At 37.8% G+C, this 20666-nt stretch overlaps 1 protein-coding gene across 2 annotated transcripts in view; it reads right to left on the bottom strand.

Moving 5' to 3' along the window:
* Window positions 1-20666, bottom strand: part of Mrc1 (mannose receptor C-type 1) — a 95410-nt gene that overhangs the window by 27668 nt on the left and 47076 nt on the right. For both annotated transcript variants that reach the window (XM_004859962.4, XM_087207219.1), the window contains exons 8-16: window positions 18893-19050; window positions 17538-17648; window positions 12650-12765; window positions 9879-10027; window positions 7701-7900; window positions 5173-5300; window positions 4605-4692; window positions 3284-3428; window positions 249-290 (exon numbers count right to left, since the gene is read on the bottom strand). In XM_004859962.4, the coding sequence (XP_004860019.1) occupies window positions 249-290; window positions 3284-3428; window positions 4605-4692; window positions 5173-5300; window positions 7701-7900; window positions 9879-10027; window positions 12650-12765; window positions 17538-17648; window positions 18893-19050 (1137 nt within the window). The remainder of the gene's footprint in view (window positions 1-248; window positions 291-3283; window positions 3429-4604; window positions 4693-5172; window positions 5301-7700; window positions 7901-9878; window positions 10028-12649; window positions 12766-17537; window positions 17649-18892; window positions 19051-20666) is intronic.

The following is a 20666-nucleotide window of genomic DNA, read 5'->3' as shown; positions in this document are numbered from 1 at the left end:
TGACTGGTTACTGCAGCCACTGACCATGTGTTAAGAAGAGGAAACCTGGCCCTTGAATTTGATCCATGGACCCATGGGAAGCTGTACTAACAGGTCTTATGTTTGTGCTTGTGGGCAAGCTTTCACAAGAGTCTCAAAGGTATTAGGAGCTTCTCTCCACCTTCCTAGGTTAGTTTTGTTTTCATTAAGATAGGAAAGAGAAGAAAAAGGCAACTCATACAGAGATCAGAAAATACAGAGACACCTACTTTCTTGTGGTGCTGGGGTTGGCTCTGGATTTGGTGTTTTCCCTGTAAAACAGAGAAAATTAGATATAAATGTGCTCTAATCCTTATATTCTTAGGGGGCAAAACTGCTAAAACTGTTTACCATCCACCCCCCTTACCCAGACACTCAGATTCCTATTCATTCATACCATGGGAGGGCAGTAAAGGAAAAGGATTTAGGAATGAATATTTAAACCAAGTATGTACACTAATGGCCAGCAGAAATTAGAAGACAGTTTCTAGGCACAAATAGCATCATACAAAGGAAAGAGAAAGACATGAGTTTTAGAATCAGGAAGCCTGCTTCCAAATTCCAAGGCTACATGTAAGTTGTTGAGCCCTCATTTTCTCAACTACAAAAAAGGAATGAGTAAAATGCGTAAATGGGGTAAAATACAGTATGTGAGTTATTGGTATATAGTAAAGGGTCAATAGATATGAATTTTTCACAGAATAGAGGATGCAGAAACAACTCTAGGAACATTTGGCCATCTGATCTTTGACAATGGGGCCAAAAACATAAACTGGAACCTCTTTATTAAAAACATAAACATAGTCTCTTTAATACACAGTGCTGGGAAAACTGGCTATACACATGTAGATGATGGAATCTAAGCCCATTTTACTCAACATGCACTGAAATAAAATCAAAATGGATCAAAGATCTAAATATTAAAATAAACGCTTAATCTGCTAGAAGATAAAATAGGAAAAACTCTTGAAAATCCAGGGATGGGCAATGAGCCTCACCTGCAAAAAATAACAATAGTATATAATAATATCAAGAATCAACAAATGAAAAAAAAAGAATCGACAAAAGCTTCAGCACAGCAAAGGAAACTATCAACAGAGTGAAGATACAGCCTACAGAGTGGGAAAACATTTTGCCCACTACTCTTTCAACAGAGGACTGATTTCTAGAATATATAAAGAACTCAAGGGAATTAGACACCCACAAATAAAAGACCCAATCAAAAAATGAACAACTGAAATGAATAAACACTTCTCAGAATAAGAAGTACAAGTGGCCAATACAATAAAAAATATTCAAAATCGCTGGCCATTTGAGAAGTACAAATTAAAACAACATAGATTTAATCTCATGAAAAAAACAGTAATCATCAAGAAATCAAATAATACCAAATTCTGGTAAGGCTGCAGGGAAAGGGGAGCCCTTCCACAGTGTTGGTGGGAATATAAACTAGTACAACCACTATGGAAGTCGGTATGGAGATTCCTAAAAATGCTAAAAATAAAAACTTCATTCGATCCAGCTATTCCCCTTGAAAGTTATCTTCCTGAAGAGTTAAAGACATCATATTATAGCAATACATGCATACCCATGTTTACAGCAGCACAACTCATAATAGCTAAATCTTGGAAGCATACTATGTGTCCGTCAACAGATGATTGGATAAAAAAGTGGTATTTATACACAATGGAGAACTACTCTATTATAAAAAAGGATAAATTTGAGGCATTTGTAGGAAACTGGAATGCACCTTGAGACCGTGATATTAAATGAAATAAATCAGGCACAGAAGCCTAAATATGGTATGGTTTCTCTTATATGAGAAACACAAAGTATAAATAAATTTAAGAGCAAAATAGATAGATACTAGGAAACAAGGTGATCGACCTTTTGTAAATGGGAAGGGGATAAAAGAGATAGAAGGGGGAGGAGGGGAGGAAGTAGACATAAAAGGGATGAAGATGTGTTATGTGCATGCATCAACTCCCCATCATGAATGCAATCATTCTGTGCTAGAAATTAGAAAACATATTAGTTTTCCAGTCAGACATTTTATAGCTAGCTGTGAACTTACAATTGTATTATGTGAAACTATTCCATGTGTACTACTGATTTATAAAACACAAATATATTTTCCTCAAAGACTCTTATTAAATGTATGTTTAAATAAAATAGTTTTCTTTCCAAGCAGTTCATAATATATCTAGATTTTGTTGGACTCTGACAAAAAGACTCGGGTTACCAAGCTTTGGGCTTAATATAGTAAATACTTGCAAGAACAGAGCAAAACTACTAATGATGCAAAAAGGATACTACCAGCCATTGGTAGCTAGGAGACCTTTTTAAAAACCTTGGCCCATTGGAGAAAGAATAAGGAAAATATGGGGAAACAGGAAGGAAAGCAGTAAGGAAAATATGCAGAGCCTGCAGGAGGGCAGGGAGTGGCTCTAGCAGTGGAGTTGGCTGTGGACACAGGTCCCCAACACCAGAGGGCAGTGCAGAGCCCTTCGTCTACCGACAGCCAGCGGAGAAAGCTGATCTATATTCTGGTCCAAGGATAGGTCGGTTTATTTGCTTGTTTTTCTTGACCTAAGACCCAGAATCCTCTGACTGTGATGCGTGACTTGGATACGTGGAACATTCTGAGTCACCATCCACAACAGGGCAGGTCTAAAACTATCAGGAACCTCCAGATGTTGTTTGTTCATAACGTTGAACCTTTCAGAAATCAATACTTAAAATATTCGGACTTGGGGACAATTTTACCTATCTGATAACTAATATAGAAGCTCAGAAGGTAAAATCCCAAAAAAGAGACTGCATTGCCTTTTCCTGACTCTGCTCCACAGAGCAGGACACGCCCCTCCCACCTAGTCCTGCCACAGCAGAACGTGGGCCAGAAGTGCTGCTCATGAGAACAATTCTCGTGGATGTGACTCTTGTCCAGAATTCTGCGGTGGCCTTTTGGTCTTCTGCCCCTTTGGAACATTTATCTGTTGCTCAGCGGCTTCCTTCTGCGTGTTTTGTTTGTTTGGGGTTTTTTTGGTACCAGGGATCGAACTCGGGTCTTTGTGCTTGCGCAGCAGGCGGTGAAACCACTGAGCTAAATCCCCAGCCCTAGCAGCTTCCTTCTTACCGTGCGAAATGTCGACCCCTGACAGATCCCTTATTCTGTTACCTTAGTTGGTTCCACTAATAAAAGGAAGATACGGGGGTGTCAGGTTGGTTTTCGAATCTAGAGGAAGAGTAAGGTAGACGACCATACCTTTTTGTATCTGACAAACCCAATTGTTAAGGTGCTCGCAGTTAATGTCATTCCAGGACATATTAGGGTCACCTTTCATCTCACCACAGTATTCAACATTATTGTAATTATTGGGTTCGCCATAAGCCCAGTTTTCATAGGAAACCTGTGTTAGAAACATTACACTTGATGTTAGCCAAAAGGCCAAGAAAAAATACTCTATCAGAAACATTAAATCACAATCTTTATCATTTATATCAGTCCAATGCCAATCATCTATTCAAGCAGAAAAAAAATATGCATTTTTCATCCATTTACCTTTTTTTCACAGTAGCTTTGCTTTGGAAACAATTTATGAACATGGGTGGGAAAGGAACAGCTTTTATTACATGGAAACTTTTGTAGCTGATGAGAGTAGACAATCGGTTATTACAACATTTTCTTTACTCTCATTAAATAGAATGGATTCAAGCACCACAAAAGTAGGATTTATATATAGGAAAAACTTCGCAAAAGAGTTCCACTACTCAGTATTGGGAAGTTGCTAAATTGGCAACCCATTCTTACGGGTAATATTGCAGTGGTTTTCTGGAAGCTTTCTCTTTACTGGATGCTTAGGATAAAGAAATACAATTAATTCTTCTTACAGAAGAAAATGACCTATAAAATGTTGCTAACAAAGCCACCAAACTGCCAAAATGAACAGCGGACGTAACGGAAAGCCGTGGGCTTGCAGAGCCTACAGTTTTGGGCTAAGCATCCTGATCTATTTTCTTGAGGTATAAATATAAAATCCAAATATTAATGGAGCCATCAAATAGACCATCTCCCCACGTGCCTTGCAAAGTGGGAAGACGGGTTATACAAGAAGGCAGAACTGAAATTATACGCAGTCATTTCCCGTGATGACCACAGAAGCTAAATATTGCCACCGGTGCCAATAACTTCTCATTTCTCCAATTCTGGGAATGGAGAAGTTGAATGAGCCCTGACGGCAACCAGAGGGATTGCCAAGTTGTGCCTACTTGTGCTGATCTAGGGAGGCTCGGTTTTGAAGAAGGGTAGCACTCCATGCATCAGTTTTGTATAGAATGAAGATATTTTAGATAAACTACTGAAATATGCCTTCATTCCTCCTTTTGCATCCAGCCAGCCATACTTAGGCTTAGGCTAAGCAAAACTAAATGAGGCAAGGGCAAAACAGAAACCCTAAATTCATGTTTATTTTGTATAGGAAAATAACTATCACAACAACCTGTCTTACAAAAAATTTGACTAAACCAAAGGATAACAAAAATAAATACATGGTAAAGAAAATGACATAATAAATCAAATCATTCACCGGAGAACCATCAGTCCAGGCGAATCCTTCGGAAGTACCTCCATATGTCAGTCCCAACCAGAACAGCTCATGATAACTTCCAGTGCTCCTACAAAACATAAAGGGGGCATATGCTACTGCACGGAACAAGTTTGGTCACCTGTAAAGATTAACCAGAATCGAAAGCTACCTCCAAAACAAAAGCAGAGAGTGCAGAAGTAAGTAGATTTAACAACTAACAATAAAATGCCAAGATGTGTATCTGGGTACAACCCATAAATATCTTGAAAATAGGGCTCTGTTTGACAATAAATTATTGTAAAGCAGTGGAAGATATTCATTCATTCATTCTACAAATATATAATGGGCATCTTTCACCTTTACAGAGTAATACATTGATGAGTTTACGTGTATAAAATTTAAAAATTCTGAACTTAAACTAGATCAAAGAGGGCCCATGGATTTGAGACACGATACAGGAATTCAGAGTAGCATCCTGAACAAACAACTTCAGAAATATTAGTATTTTCTTAATATCATTCACACTAATAGGGAAAAGAAAGAAGCGTTATATAGAAAAGATACTTACGTTATTAATCTCCATATAGTTTGCTGTTCCTCTTTACTCTTGATAGTGGCTAGCTCTCCACCCAGGGCTCTACAAAAATCTCGAGATTCAAACCATGTTTTCTTCTCATGTTTTCCTTTTGCAAACAGCTAAAGATGAGATGATTTCAGAAATTATTTTATACTTCATAGCTTATCAAATCAGGAGAAATAATCATTTACTTTGGATGAGATTTCACTGATAGAAAAGCAAAACATTCCCATGGCCTGAAACAATGTGATTCTCTTGATTTAAAGTCAATTTATTAGTGACTATTTGGGTTGCAAAACTCAGGGGATGATTTTGTTGAGAAACCCTTAGAAAAAAAGAGAAATAAGATTAAAATCCTAGAAACTGTAGGCATGTGGATTAGGTAAGCAGCTCATTGTGGAAGACAGGATTAATTTGGTTAAGCATGAAGAGCAGCGTTGAAATGCCAAAAAAAAAAAAAGTTTTGATGTGGAGAAGATAAACACAAACAAGGGATATTTTAGGGAAAATGGCCTTCCTGAAATTGTGCCACAGTTTGTTATCCTGTTTCACTTAAACAGGAACCTTTCTGGCAACCTTTCAACGCATTGTTGGTAATGTTCTTCAAAACTACCTCGTTCTTTTTCCTTACAGGTGCACATTTTAATGAGCATCAGAGTATAGTGACAGAAAGTCACCTGGCAGAAATGGGTTATAAGCCTCACTAAATTTAATAAACTTTATAATTTAGAGACTATATCATACTATCCATAGGACTGCAAATAGAACCATAAATGGAATTCACAGTGACATTCTGGGACATGGCCATCAGTATCAAACAGTGTAGGAGTTCATTGCAGCCACCAACTTTTATAATTGTCATTCATTTTTCCTTGTGATTCATGAGCCTCACCAGCATAGGTTTGTGGAAAAAAGGAATTTGCTTCCAATGGACTATGGCTACCCAGGTGGTAACATAAGACAACTTTGACCTTGATCTGAACTTGACTTCCGCTATCTGATCAAACGTCAAAGTTGTTCTGTTGAACATCTACCTAGATATTGTCCACAGGGGAATTACCAGTTCACTTCCAAGCTCTAGAGATCTCTGCTGCTCCTCTCAAGTAACTGATAACCCTCCATTGGGTGGAGGATACCACCCTCTGGAGGAGGGCTGTATAAGATGAATCTGATTCTTGTTCCGCGATGCAAGATTTCCAGAGGTACTAATAAAATACCTGATTTACTTTGTGTTAGTTTGTTGATACTCTGTTTACAAAATACTTTTCTTCACTTAGCCCATTATATTCCCTCATGTATATATTATGCTTTTAACCCTGACTGGATCACATCAACTGAGTATAACCTTCTTGAGTTAGAGAAGACTAGACAACTTCATTCTGAAACAATTTCTTTCCTTCTTATATTTTTGTGCTCCAGTGCTGGGGATAGAACTCCAAGCCTTGCACACGCTAGCAAGCACTCTATCACAGGGCTACATCCCTCGGCCCTGGCACAAGCTCTTCGTCAGCCTTGACAAACTGTCTCAGAAGGTGTTCCATGCCATACGCTGTCCAAAGGGATGGAGTAAAAGCAATCCTGAGAGCAGAACAGTATCAGCAAGCCACATGGGCCAGGGATTTAGCTCAGTGGTTCTGGCACCTGCCTTGCAAGCACAAGGTCCCAAGTTTGATCCCCAGTACCTAATAATAATAATAATAATAATAATAATAATATAATACTTTGAGTATCAGCAAGCCGTAGATAACAGTTCTACATTTGGCTAAGTCTTTTTCTAGGAAAGACACAACTTATAAGAAAGATAAACAAGACCCAAATCCTTAATTCATTGGAGTGTCTGTTTCTGTTTTTGTTTCTGTTTGTTTGATGGTTTATTTTGGTGAACTTGATTGCATAAGGAAAAAGTTGAGAGCCCAACCTAAGAATACACAAAATAATAGCAGAATACTGAATTGTCTTTTAAGGGCTTTGAGACGTCATGTATGCCTACCTCTCAAAGCCCTCATCTCCCATCATTATAATCATTGGAGGTTAAATCAGAAAAATGGAGCATTCTCTCTAGAAAACCTACGTGGCATTATAGACTGGTCCACCAATTACATTAGCTATAATCTTGGGTTCCAAGAGCAGAACAAAACTGAGATGCAAGAGGATAGCATGACGGAGAACAAAATTTTTCATAAAGATGGAAAGACTTACGAGCTCAGAATAGGAATAGAAGGCCTGGGAGAAAGAAGAGAAACAGAGCACAGGTGGCAATGCCAACCCAAGGAGGAAGACTGTGAGGTGCATTTGCTTCTTCATTATTTCTGTTGTTCTAAATGCACCTGGCCATCAGAATTCAACCAAGGAGCTCTTGAAAACAACTGATGCCCAGGCACTCTCCAAACCAATAAGACCAGATACAATCTCTCCAGGTGGAGCCTAGAGAGCAATGTGTTCTCTGTTTGCTTTCATTTTTAATTCTTAGGGATGACAGATAATTCAAATTCTTTATTACCTTTGTGATTGATACTTACCTTGAAACACGAGCTTGTTTTACTGGTGGTACCCCAATCCTCTGGACATTTGGGCTCAGGAGTTGTCGTGGGCTCTGGTGGGCGAGTTACTCCTTCTGCCCAGTGCTTGCACACAAATTTTGCCCTTTGGTCACATTTCAGAACATCCCATAAGCCCCCTGCAATCCCAGTCTTCATGGCAACGCAACCTGCCTTTCGCCCTGCGTTAAACATTAAACACATAAAGTAGAATTCACTTATCAAGTGCTCACCTAATGTTATGGTTCAGATGGTGAATGTGCCTCAAAGCCTTGTGTCCTCAAAGGCAGGACGGGACTCTTGGAAGGTGACTGGATGGTGGGGCACTGTGTTCATCAGTAGGTTCGTCTGCTAATGAGTTCAGCTGCTGAATGTGCGGGCAGGAGCGGGTCCTGGCTGGAGAAGGGTCACTGGGGCTGTGATGCAGAAGGGTGTATCTCCCTCCCAGCTCCTCCTTTCTCTCACTACTTTCTGGCCACCGTGATGTGAACATTTTCTTCTGCCAGACCCTTCTACCATTCCCTCCTGCCTTGGAGCCAGCCAACTATGGTCTGAAAACTTGAGCCAAAATAACCTTTTCTCCTTTGAGTTGTGGGTGTTGGGTATTTCTTCCTAGCAATGAAAAAGTGACTAAGACACTGAAGACCTACCATGCTCACAGGAGACAACTCAAAGCGGAGTGTGAAAGAGTGTGCTAAAAACCTGTGCGCAATGAGAAAATTAAAGAATCTATTGTAACACTGTGCAGTTGGTGTGTGCTATTTCACACCATTCTTGGCTTTTGTTTGTGTGGTCTATATCCTGAACTGAATTATGATATTAAGTTAGAACTTTTATAACATTTTGGATTTCTAACATCTGCCAGGGTGCCCCACACATAGACATTTAATGACACAGTATATTTAGTATGATCAAATATGCCATAGTGGCAAAAATACTGATTTAATGGATGTTTCTTCTTCCTCCCTTCCCCCTTGGGCTCCAGTGTGATGTATTTTTTTATTCCCTAAGGACATTCCAGGCTTCATCTCTCAGAACCCTACTGCTGAATGAGCAACAGAGGCAAAGTAAAAGCTACAGAATAAGAAACCAGTCTTACCAGGATTTTTAAAAAGTATGCATTCAGTTCTTAATATATTACTCAGTTATTTTTAATTATCTAAAATCTTAGCATTTTTCATATAGTTTAATAATAATTTTAAAAGAATCATACTGTTCTTATTGATATATTTTCCTTATAGAAAGCTGAAAATGCAAATTAAAATGATTCCTAGAGATTAGGATATATTAGGCAAAGTAGTAAATTCCTACTCTTGGGCTATTATTCCATTTTTAGCTTTTGACTCAGGTACAGTGAAATATTTCCTACAAAGAATGTTGAGTTCTCTGGATGTTATCACATTGAGTCACGTTGTATGCCAGTGGTACCAGTGTAGAAAGAAGACAAAGAATTTCTCAGACTCTATTTCAGAAATCACAGCCCCTAATTATGAAAGATGAGCTGTCAAAGTTGATAGCTGGCTGGTGGATGCAAGTACAAACAGCACAAGTTTGGCAGCTACCTCCATTAGTCTAAACCCATGCTCAGAAATTTTCTAATCACATAAGTTTCTTGAGTCCCAATTTCAATATCTTTTAAATGAAGATATTTAGGGTTATCTTCCAGGGTTCTTACAAGGACAGAATAAAATCCAAGGCAAATACAAGGCTAAACACAGTGATACATTCAAGATAATCAGAATAATAAATTCTACATAAGCACTACATTTACCCCACCCCTCAAAAACACTAATATTTCCATTCATCGGTGCTCTGAAAATCTTTACATCCATTTCATATAGTGTTAAGTTTTCAAAAATAAGATGACTATTTGGCATATGTGTGACCACACAGAATTTCATAAGTGTTTTTCAAATAGACCAGAAGCAAATAACTAGCAATTTTCTCTTCCTTTTTTTTTTTTTTCCTTAGAACACTGCAAACTCATTGGGATTTGATTAAAAAGGAGAGGAAAGGAAGAAAGTAGAAACATTAAAAGTTATCGAAAGCACAATGAACTTGCATGATCTACTTGGCTGCACGGCCTACTTGGAAAGGTACACGGAGGGGTAACTGCCCTTGCTGGGGGATGGGCAGGGTGAACACAGCCCTTTCTCGTACCTGGCATGTCCGCATTCCAGTGTGTGAACTGGACCTCCTCCTGCACGGTCCACTGAAAGGTCCCTTTGATCTGTACATCCGAAAGTCCTGTCCAAAAATATTTTTCAGGCCTCAATCCAACCAAACTAGTCAGGAATGCTTGTTCATATCTTTAAAATAAAAATTAACATTCAACTAGTCTTTAGGAACATTTATGTACATTTTTAATTATCAACCTGAAAACTATCTCAGTTCTATGATCTATGATTCAGTTGGTAATCCAATGTATTTTGTTTATATGTCATTTGAATTTTAATAATTTCCACTAGAGAAATGTTAGTTTACAAGGGGAAAATGGCACATAACTGAGCAAATAAAATGATTTGAGATACTTAGATTATTTCTTCCTAGCTCTATATACCCTTGGTGCCCTTCCTCAAAATTGAAGAGAATTTTTGAAAACAATAATTGTGAAATCGGCAATTTTTAAAAAATTGTTTAAAAACTCAGTTCATTTTTCAAATCAAGTGCTCTACTTGATTCTTGATTAAGCACATAAAGAGAAACAGTAACACTATCAAAGATAATACAAATGGAATAATCTAATGGATTTCCCGCATAAATTTCCTATCTCAGCCACGAAACAAAAAACTATCAAGAAATACAAGAAAGCAGATCCAATTTCTAGAAAGAGCTGGGATTGGAATGAGGAATTCTAACATGCTCCCCCTGCCCAGATTCTCATCTATGGAACTGGTATAAGCCAGTAACAGTACAATTCAACTGGCAAGAGACACCCAGGGCGGAAAAGGAGGGTGAGGAGACCCAGCAATAACTGAACATGTATCACATAGTCCGAATAACTTCATACCCTAAACAGAGTGAAAAAACAATGAAAAGGTCCAAAGGCAATTACTGTTCTTAAAAGTCTGAAAACCAAATTTAACAACAGAGTTAGTGAGCTCCAGAATACAAATATCATAGAAAACATCTAAAGAAAACCAAATATAAAATGTAGTGAAATCTTGTACATGGTTTTCCAATAGACCAAATATAGCACAGACCAGAAAATGTCCCCAGGAGCAGTTTACTTCCCTTGATATAAGCTAAAAAGTATCTACATTATGATTTCCAGATATGTGCCTTGTATTAGCATGTTATGGAAAGAGTGTAAGCTGAAAATTGTTCTTTTATAAAGACTGCAAATTGCAAATGTTATGTGATGGTCATTTTTATAAAAGGATTTTTAAAATCAGTCATACTACCTAGATTTTTATTGGGCCTGCCTTGAAGTCGCAATAAATTTAATGTATTATATTGAAATTCAACAATTGTTTACTTCTTCTAATGGACATTTTCACACTTCTTCTAAGTTTGTGTCTGCTGTTATCCAAGGCTTTGCAAAGAGTGGGTGAAGAATAAGTCAATAATTCTCAAACATGGATGGAACCCTAGAGATCCAAATCACCTAAACTCTCCTATGTTCATTTGATTTTATCAACCTATCAGCATATTAATGAAGCAAAGCAAAGAAATTAAAGGAAATATGGAAAGAATGAATAGAGGATTTAGTGTGATATTGTAATACTTATCTATTATATAGGTTTTTGTCCACAGTTCCATGCATAACTCTGACCTACCCTGTCTGACAGTAAGCAGGTCCTAAGCCCCACCCCCTCAGTCCAGAGGGCTCCTTCCCCATGCTATGGAGCAAGGAAGGCAGCACAGAAAGGCCAAGAAGACTCTGAACAGCCAGGCCTTACAGGGTTGCCCCACCCAGGCTATTAGTGACCACACCTAGGCAATGCTATCTCCATAAAAACCCCAAAGGAAAGGGTTCAGGGAGCTCCCAGACAGCTGAACACATGAGGTGCCCCAGAAGTCCATGCAGCCAGAAAAGTCAAGGGAGCCCCAAGCCCCTTCTCCTACACCTCACACTGTGCACCTCTTCATCTGTATCCTTTACAATAAGCCAGTACGTGTAATGTTTCCCTGAGTTCTCAGCTGCTCAAACAGATTAGCTGAACCCAAGAAGAGGGATGGGAACTCCTCTCTGTAGCCTGACTGTCAGAAAGAAGCACAGGCAGAAGAACCCCGGGCTTGAGGCTGGCATCTGAAGCCCTCAGTCCAACTCCATCTCCAGAAAGACAGTGCCAGAGGTGAACTGGGTCAGAGGATGTCCAGCTGGTGTCCAGAGCAGAACTGTTTGCTGGCTGGTGGTGGGAAATCCCCACACCTGTGAGGCCACAGGCGATCTGTGTTGTGAGTGGACACTGGGAAACACTGAGTGTGAGTCGGTCTTTCCTTCAGTATCCTCAGGTTCAGTTCTCTCTGGTCTCTTTGTGGTGGAAAGAATGGTAAAGATAGACTGCAGGCTTTTGAGCTGTAGAATTTTACTTCCACCTCTATAAAATGTTGAGGAATAGATAGAAAAGAGTTAAATCTATAAACTACATTCAGGAAATTACTAGTGAACTGTTCTGAATGTTGCTGTATAGGACTAAACATAATAAAGTATTTTATAGAGCCCGGGATTTAGCTCAGTGGTTTCACCGCCTGCTGTGCAAGCGCAAGGACCCAAGTTCGATCACTGGTACCAAAAAAAAGTTTTATATTGTTTGCAATGAAGCATCTAAATAAGAACATTAGTTTTGATGTTTCTGCCTTTATAAACCATACCTCAGGATCACATCTAATTTACTCAGAAATTGGGAGGATTCTGATGCTTAGGATTTTCTGAAAACATTTTACTCTTTGAAACAGTTTAAAATGAAATTAAAATAGTTACATACCTGTCTTCAATAGTTACTAAATAAGCCTTCTCATTGTTGCATGTTTGGTTTGCTTCTGTAAATGTGGACAGTGTGTTTCCAATCAAATAGCAGTAGAAGCCATGTCGTTTCCAGCCCTGTTAATATCATCAAGCAATAAAGAAATAAGCAGATTATCATGCATATTTACTAGAAAATATTATTTCATAACCATGACACAAACTCATAAACAGTAGAAATGTCTAAAGGACACAACTTTGAAGGGTCTGAAATGAAAATTTCATAGATGAATAAAGGAAACAGGAGTATATGGCTCCTCATAGGACAAATTATAAGACCAAACTGAAGGGAAAGGACGTCATTCTCTCCAACTCAGATGCATGTTCCAAGGAAGACTATTTGTGAAGTGTTGAGTCCCTGATGGGAATGAACAGAATGACAAAGCTTTCAGAAAATAATCTGGGGAATAGCAAGCCTAGCTACCTATTTAAGCCGATAAGCGGTAGAAAATACAAAGCCCTGTTATCTGGTCATAGGAGAGTCCTCATCACATCTCAGGCAACATGGTTTGAAATGGCTGCTCTCCTATACCATACTTCAAATACTCAGAAATACTAGATGAAAACAGGACAACATGCTAGAGTTTGAGAAGAACAAGGGGCACTCTCCAGATACCAAAAATACGTAGAATACTAAAAGCAGAATGAAAGATGCACCAGCTGTTCTTGCATGTATCTTGAGTATATACAATACAGATTAAGGTCCAACAGGGTTGGAATATTTCTGTCCATACAGAATACAATATTTTCTCTTTAACCCAACTGGGGCAGGGAGTGGAAACTGAGGTCCTTGTATGAAGAAGCCACAACTAAGAGCAGACCTTTCTTGAAAGGAGAACTAAAAAATTCTAGCCACAGAAGCCAAAAATGATAAGAGTTGTGTCATCATCTTGAGGTTCTAAATTCCAGAGAAAATAAATATCAACTGTGTGCCACAGGTGGGTGACAGTTCTGACTTTAAACTGTTCACTTGTATTAAAATGCACAGCCCCAAAATTAGAGTAGTACTTTTTCTACAAAAGGGGAGGCTTTGGGGTACTCAAAGAAATAAAATGCAAAATCAGACAAGAGAAAAATTTCAACAAATCAGGTCACGGAGATAGCAATGGGAATGAATGTGGGCACTACCTCACAATCAAAAATTACAAACCATGGAAGAAAATGTCCCAATGTAAAGGAGAGTCAACAATTTATTATAACAGAGCAATTGGAAAACACAGTCTAAAAATGAGCATGTTTGAGATGATTTAGTGACTAAAGAAATAGAACCAGTAACAAAAGATCAAAATACTATGCACAAAGAACAAGAAGATTTGAATCAATACAGAAAATTTTTAGGGAAAATATATAGTAACAATCTTTAAAAAAACCCAATGGTCAGATTATATATAGTAGGGTTTCAGAGAAAATTAATAAATAGGATGACTATAGCACAAAGTGGGGTGAAAAAGTAAAAAGGGGTTAAACAACAATGAGATTCAACACTGACCTAAGTTACAGAGAAATGAATAAAATGAACAAGTGAGAATTTTCAAGGATTGAAAGGTATGAATCTTCAAAATGAAGAACTGCACTGCGTATGAAAAAGCAAAAACAAAATAAGTCCTAATCTAAATACATTGTGATAAGCACCCAGAATGCTAAAGACAGTGAGATCTTAAAATCAATCAGAGAAAAAAGACAGAATATGCACTTAAAAGGAGAAGAATTAGTGAATAATAAAACTCTAATGACAAAAATAAGGGCCAGAAGAAAACGAAGTAATACACAATTTGTCGTCCAAAAACAGCTGTCGATCTAGAATTCTGAACTGACACAGTTAAGCAATTAATCAGAATGAGGAATTTAAGACATCTTCAAACAGTTTTCTGCTACTGGGTATTCAGTGAGAGAACTAAAAGACTGACTCTGGAAAGAAGGAATTTTAAGACAGGAAGAACGAGAAGCCAAACAAGTCTATATTGACCAAGAACATAAACATCTTAGTAAAGGCAGGCCTAATTGGTTGCATAAATAACAATGATAGCTACTCAGGGGGAGGGGGAGGGTTAAAGAATGGAACAAGAATAATATAGGTAGTTAACAGGATCATGCCAATGTTACTTACTGGGTTATTATAACATACTCTACTTAGATAAGCTGTTATCAATGAAAGAACCTGGATAGATGATACTCTCCACTATTTTTGCAACTTCTTTTGAGTTTAATATTATTTCAAAATTTAAAGTTTAAACCATAGAAGTGGAATAATAATTCTCATTTTGTTCAGGCATCAGATATAGATATTAATTTTATCCAGTCAGGAAAATGTAAGATTAATTATTCAAAATTATAAGTAGAAAGTATAATTTCCAAATCTATACAGGAGGGAAGGGGAATAAAGATCACTCAACCAACAGAATGCATGAAAAGAGAAAATAGAAACCAAAGAGTGATAAAATAAAATACAAATAAGATGGTGGAAATAAATCTAAATACATCAGAAAGCATAGCAAACCTAAACGCATCTGTTCACTAGTTAAAATCCAGAGTTCCTCAAATTAGATTAAAGCAAGAATGATGATATTAGATTAAAGCAAGAATGACATTCGTCAAAGTTAATGATATGCCAACATTAATATTAAATAAAATCAACTTTAATGGTAAAAAAGGCATTATGAGGAATTAAGTAATTACATGAGAATTAAAGGATTCATTCATCAGGAAGATATAACTACACAGCCTCCAAAGCATATTAATTAAAAACTTCCAGAATTATAACCCAAATATTTTGTCAAGTAGGAAAAATATTAAAATGTAGACTATCTAGATAATACAACTGATAAATTCTATCTAATCAATATAGATAGACCTCTGGGACTCAATGATCAATGAAAACTCTACTGAATCACATGAAATATTCTCAGAAACTATGAACTAGGCCATAAAGAAAACTTCAACAAATAACACCCAAGAAATCTTTATATGATCACAATTATCAAAATCAATAATATCCCTCAAACATTTGGAAAATAGATAAAATGCTACTACCAAAACCCCTACCACTACCCTCTCTCTCTCACTTTCTTTCTCTCTCTCTTTCTCTGAAAAAAATGAATCAAAGAAATTCCCATGGAAATAAAAATATTTTGGCTTGCAGCATAATAAAAATACCAAGTAAAACTTGGTGACTAATCCATGATTTTAACTCCATCTTTTCTTTCTATAAGCATTTTACAACACATTTATTTTAAAGTCACATCTATTAATCCCTCCTTTTATAACAAGGATTTATATTTGCATTTGTCGGGGAGATTAGACTATTAGCAACTCGGACCACTTTATGTTAATTTCTTGATTTAGGGCAGGGATGGCAAACCTTTTAGAGCTTTCAATGATATCAAACAATCAGCTGCGGCATGCATGCCATGGGTTTGCCACCTCTGGTTTAGGATATCCTAGTCTGATAGCACTGAACAGAAAGTTGAGTCTCAGATCTATATGATAACAGGCTTGCTGTTTTGAACTTTGAAAAAGAGCACTACACCACATGTGCTTAAACAAAATATGTGCCTTGTTAGCTCCCTTTGCTGGTAAGTACATTTTTTTCCCTGTCTTTCTGGTCCTTTGAGAAAGCAGCTATTTCTAAATTGGCCAGATTATATAATCTCTCTGAGCTCTGAGTTCCTCTTCTTTCTACTTAGGACAATAATGATTCTTCTGTAAGATTATGAGAACATGGGCTGGGGATTTAGCTCAGTGGTTTCGCCGCCTGCTACGCAAGCGCAAAGACCCGAGTTCGATCCCTCCCCGGTACCAAAAAAATAAATAAATAAAAGATTATGAGAACATAATAATAACTGGATTTGATAATGGTTGCTCTTTTTTATTACTATCCTAAGGACTAAATTGGATTGCCAGAGGTTGATAAGTATGTGACAATGGAAAACTATGCAACTTAAACTGTGTAGAGGGAATATGTTTATTATTTTAGTAAACAGTAATAATATACAATCTCTTGTCCATGCCTATGATTAGACAAAGAATATGTAAATGTGCTGGTGGTGAAACAGTGTAGTGACCTGGATCCAGGGGGCAGGGGTGCCAGTCTCACCTGTATTAACTCTAAGAATGCTATGCAGCTTCAGAATCAAAATCAGATACAGAATTTTGACCACCGGTAAGATCCTTCATACTGCCAACATTTTACGATTTTCTGTTCTCTGCTCTAATTTTTCTTTACGGTTTATTTTTGCAGGTCCAGTGGTGTTTGTTATAAAGTGATATGACCACAATCTAACACCCTTAGGAAGACAATGAGTTCCTACTTCACTTTTATTGAAGCGGGCGAAGGGTGCACAGGGAATGGGGAAAAAATAAGAACCAAGATACATCATGTACAGGTACAAGCACCCAACGAGAAAGGTAAACGTACTGTAGACCTAAAATGTACCAATAAAAGAATTTAAGGAGGAAAAAAAAAAGAGAAGTGAGAAAGGACAAAAGAGGAAGATGAGCAAGTCAGCAATCAAACAGGAAAGTGATAATCATAAACCTGCAAAACTATTTTTGTAGTTTCTTTATGCTTTTCAAAATTATCTTACAGACACGTTTGCTTTATCCTCCAGGAACCGTAAGACGCACCAGGAGGAGCTACCAACTGTCATCAGGAGGCTGAGGCACAATATGCTGTAGAGAATTCCCAGAGAAAGCTTAATTAAGGAGGACAGTGGCGCCAAACACAATAAACCATGCAGTATTTCCACAGCGGAAACATTTAGCACTAATGATAACGGAGTGTTTTCTCATACACTGCACTGGCAACTGCAATATCTGCTCATCTCAGATCACTGTGAGCATTCTGTACTCACTCTCCGGCAGCCTGCTTCTTTTTCCACGGTTCCCGGAGCTTGGGCTTGGGCTTTCTTCTTGCAGATGTAACCAAGTGGCTCCTCACAGGCCCTATCTGCCCAGAACCCATCCTGCAGAAAGCAGAGAGAAAAATATGATTATTTGTTGTTTGAATTTGATGCCATTTTCTCGTAATTTTGACTCAGAGAAGGAAGACTACAATCTAGTAGTCAGTTCTCCAATTAGAGTGACACTGGTAAATTACAAATTTGATGGTCCACTCCTCAAATAATTCTTGTTTCTTTTTTGTTTTGCTTTTTCTAATTGGAGTAAAATATTCATACAACTTACCATCTCAACCATTTTAAGTATACAGTTTGTCTTGCATTATGTACATTCATATTGTCATGCAACTATTACCATTTTCCATCTTCAGAACTTTTTCCTCATCCTATACTGAAATTCTTTACCTATTAAACAACAACTTCCTATCTTGTTTTGCCAGCCCCTGGGCAACCACATTCTACTGTATCTGAATTTGACTTCTATAAGTACCCCACATAAGTAAAATCATACAATTAGTGTCCTTTATGTAATGCTTATTTCTTGACCTTTGACACTAATGATCCTACCCACCCTCTTAACTCTGTCTCCTTTCAGTTCCTTACCAGAATGACGCTCTCTGGTTTCTTTTACCTACCCTTAACATCTACTCTTTTCTTTAGCTTTCAATCAATCATGATTAAAACAATAACAAAAATAGCTAATATTTACCGTACAATAAGTTTGACTCAGGAGGCTGCATACAATATTTGCACTAAGCCATTAAATTCTTACACCCACATATGAGCTGGGTACAATTATTAGCCCCACTTTGCAAATGGAGGAAGAAGTCAGGAAGCAAAACCTAGCTTCTTAATCACCACATGCATTATCAACAATGGTAATTTGACAATACGCATCAATCACTATGGTCATATTAGGAACATGGATGCAATCATTTTATGCAATGCCTCCAAGTAAACAGAAAAATCGAACATAGCTCTGCAAGTACAGACCCCAAGGTATGGAACAGATCTAACTAGGTCTCTGTCTCCACAGAGCAGCCAAGTGAAGGTAGAACCAAGTAAGAACAACCTGAGTAATAATTACAGGTTAATTGTATCCTTATACCAAAAGTTTCTGTCTGTCTTTGAATGGTCTCCTTGAAATTTTGATTTTGCTAGACAACCAAAGGAGTCTAAAGGAACTGAATCTAAATCAGTTCTTTGATTTACGTCAACTGATCTCAAACCGAACCAGTCCCCACAGACACCCTATGGGACAGCAGGAGGCCGCCCCAGGCCTTGGACTAGATGTCAGTGGGGCCACTCACCTTGCCCTTCATTACCACACAGTCTTCCTGCCGGTTGTTCTCATGGCTGGGTTCTCCGCGCAGCCACTTGGTAAATGTTACAGGGGTCCCATCGCTCCATTCAAAGAACATTTGAATCTTGATATCATTTAAGCCGATCCACAGCTCATCACTGGGCTCTGAACAGAAAGAAAAACACAGAAGGTTGCTTTCCAAGCTCTGCCGGCATCCAGAGAGGAAGGCTCTCTTCTTTGTCAACACAGTTCCACTCCCTTGGCCCCCTAACTGTCATGGAGATAGTCGTGTCCTCAAGGGAGGGTCATGTCCACTACATTGTATGTTGCCCATTTTAGATTGTGCAATGTTTTCTTTACGTTGTAAACATGACTTTGCTTTTTTCAGTTGCACTATTATAAACTGTGTCTCCTGAGATTTAGGAAAATGAAATTGAGTGAAGTCTATTACCACCACCTGTCTTGTGAAGCTGGTTTATTGTTGTAGCAAATAAGTTTATCACGTCAGTCACACTCATGTTGTTGGAAATACAATCTCCTGTGTATAGAAACCTATTTGACTAGTATTAAATCTTACGAGTGCAGTAAAACAACAAATTCAAAATCGCTTCTATTCTACCTGCTGCTGCTATCAAGCACATTCTAGATTCTTCCTTTAAAGTCTTATCACTCTATTAGGACTGAAAATGATCTAAACAGTGAAAGAACAATAAACTGAGGAAGACAGATTGGCTTCTGACATTTGGCATTTGTTGATTATTCTACAGACATAAATGAATCTGTAACTTTCACAAAAAAAAATTGTACAATGCCAGCAAAATGCAAACAGCAAGGTTAAAATCAAAACAAACCATACGGACTTAAAACGTGATCATTTTGTTTTGAAATTCTATAAAGAACATTATTATTTATAAGCAGTTATCATTCTGAAAAATTCTAAATATCACAACAAAAATGAGACAAAGTACAGGGACTGAAAATCTAAGATTTCAGGGATGGAAAAATAACATTTCCAAACTTAAAAATTAAAGAAAATATAATTCAATATCTATTTAATTTGGGTGACTGAGAATTCTGCCATGAAAGTTTGATATATGACCTTTCAACGGTAAAGTGAGATGATGCCCAAGGATCGTAAATATAATACGTTAAAAAATGCAGAAAATCCCTACTTATGTAGAATTTCTCTAAGTCATTTAGTTTCTTCCTCCTCAAAGTTGTCACTCAACTCTGCTTTTGGAGAAGTCCTGGGCTGGCCCCAGGCCAGCTCTGGCAGATGTTTCCAGTGTCCTGAAACATGAATGACATTGCCAGGGTGATCTGCTTTCCTTTCACTTCCGTTGGCAATTCAGGATCTTCTGAGCAACAAATATAGGCTTCAGAGACACCTCACGTGCCCCTCAAGGATTGCAGTGGAAGACCAGTGTGAAATTAAAATCTCCAAGTCCACAATTACAATAAAATATTAAGAGTCTACTCTACCTATTTTTCCACTAAACTGCTCTGCCCTTATAGAATTTGTAATTCCTAAGCGCAACCTTGATCCCCAAAAAATACCTAATAAGTAGGCTGGGGATTTAGCTCAGTGGTTCTGCCACCTGCTGCCTCACAAGCGCAAGGTCCCGAGTTCGATCTCCACTACCGGAAAAAAGAAAAAGAAAAAAGGAATTGTACACTCACTTATTAGGTTTTTTTTTTCTTTTTTGGTACTGGGGATCGAGGCAGGCACCAGAACTAAACTGATTTTTATAAATGTGTTCAAGAAGTTGTGTTAGTAAAGG

The sequence above is a fragment of the Heterocephalus glaber genome, unplaced genomic scaffold (assembly GCF_053883595.1).
Source record: "Heterocephalus glaber isolate CG9 unplaced genomic scaffold, H.glaber_assembly_v1.0 deba00000768, whole genome shotgun sequence".
Classification (NCBI taxonomy): Eukaryota; Metazoa; Chordata; class Mammalia; order Rodentia; family Bathyergidae; genus Heterocephalus; species Heterocephalus glaber.
Note: the sequence above shows the minus strand (reverse complement) of the source record. Positions and strands in the feature narration are given on the sequence as shown.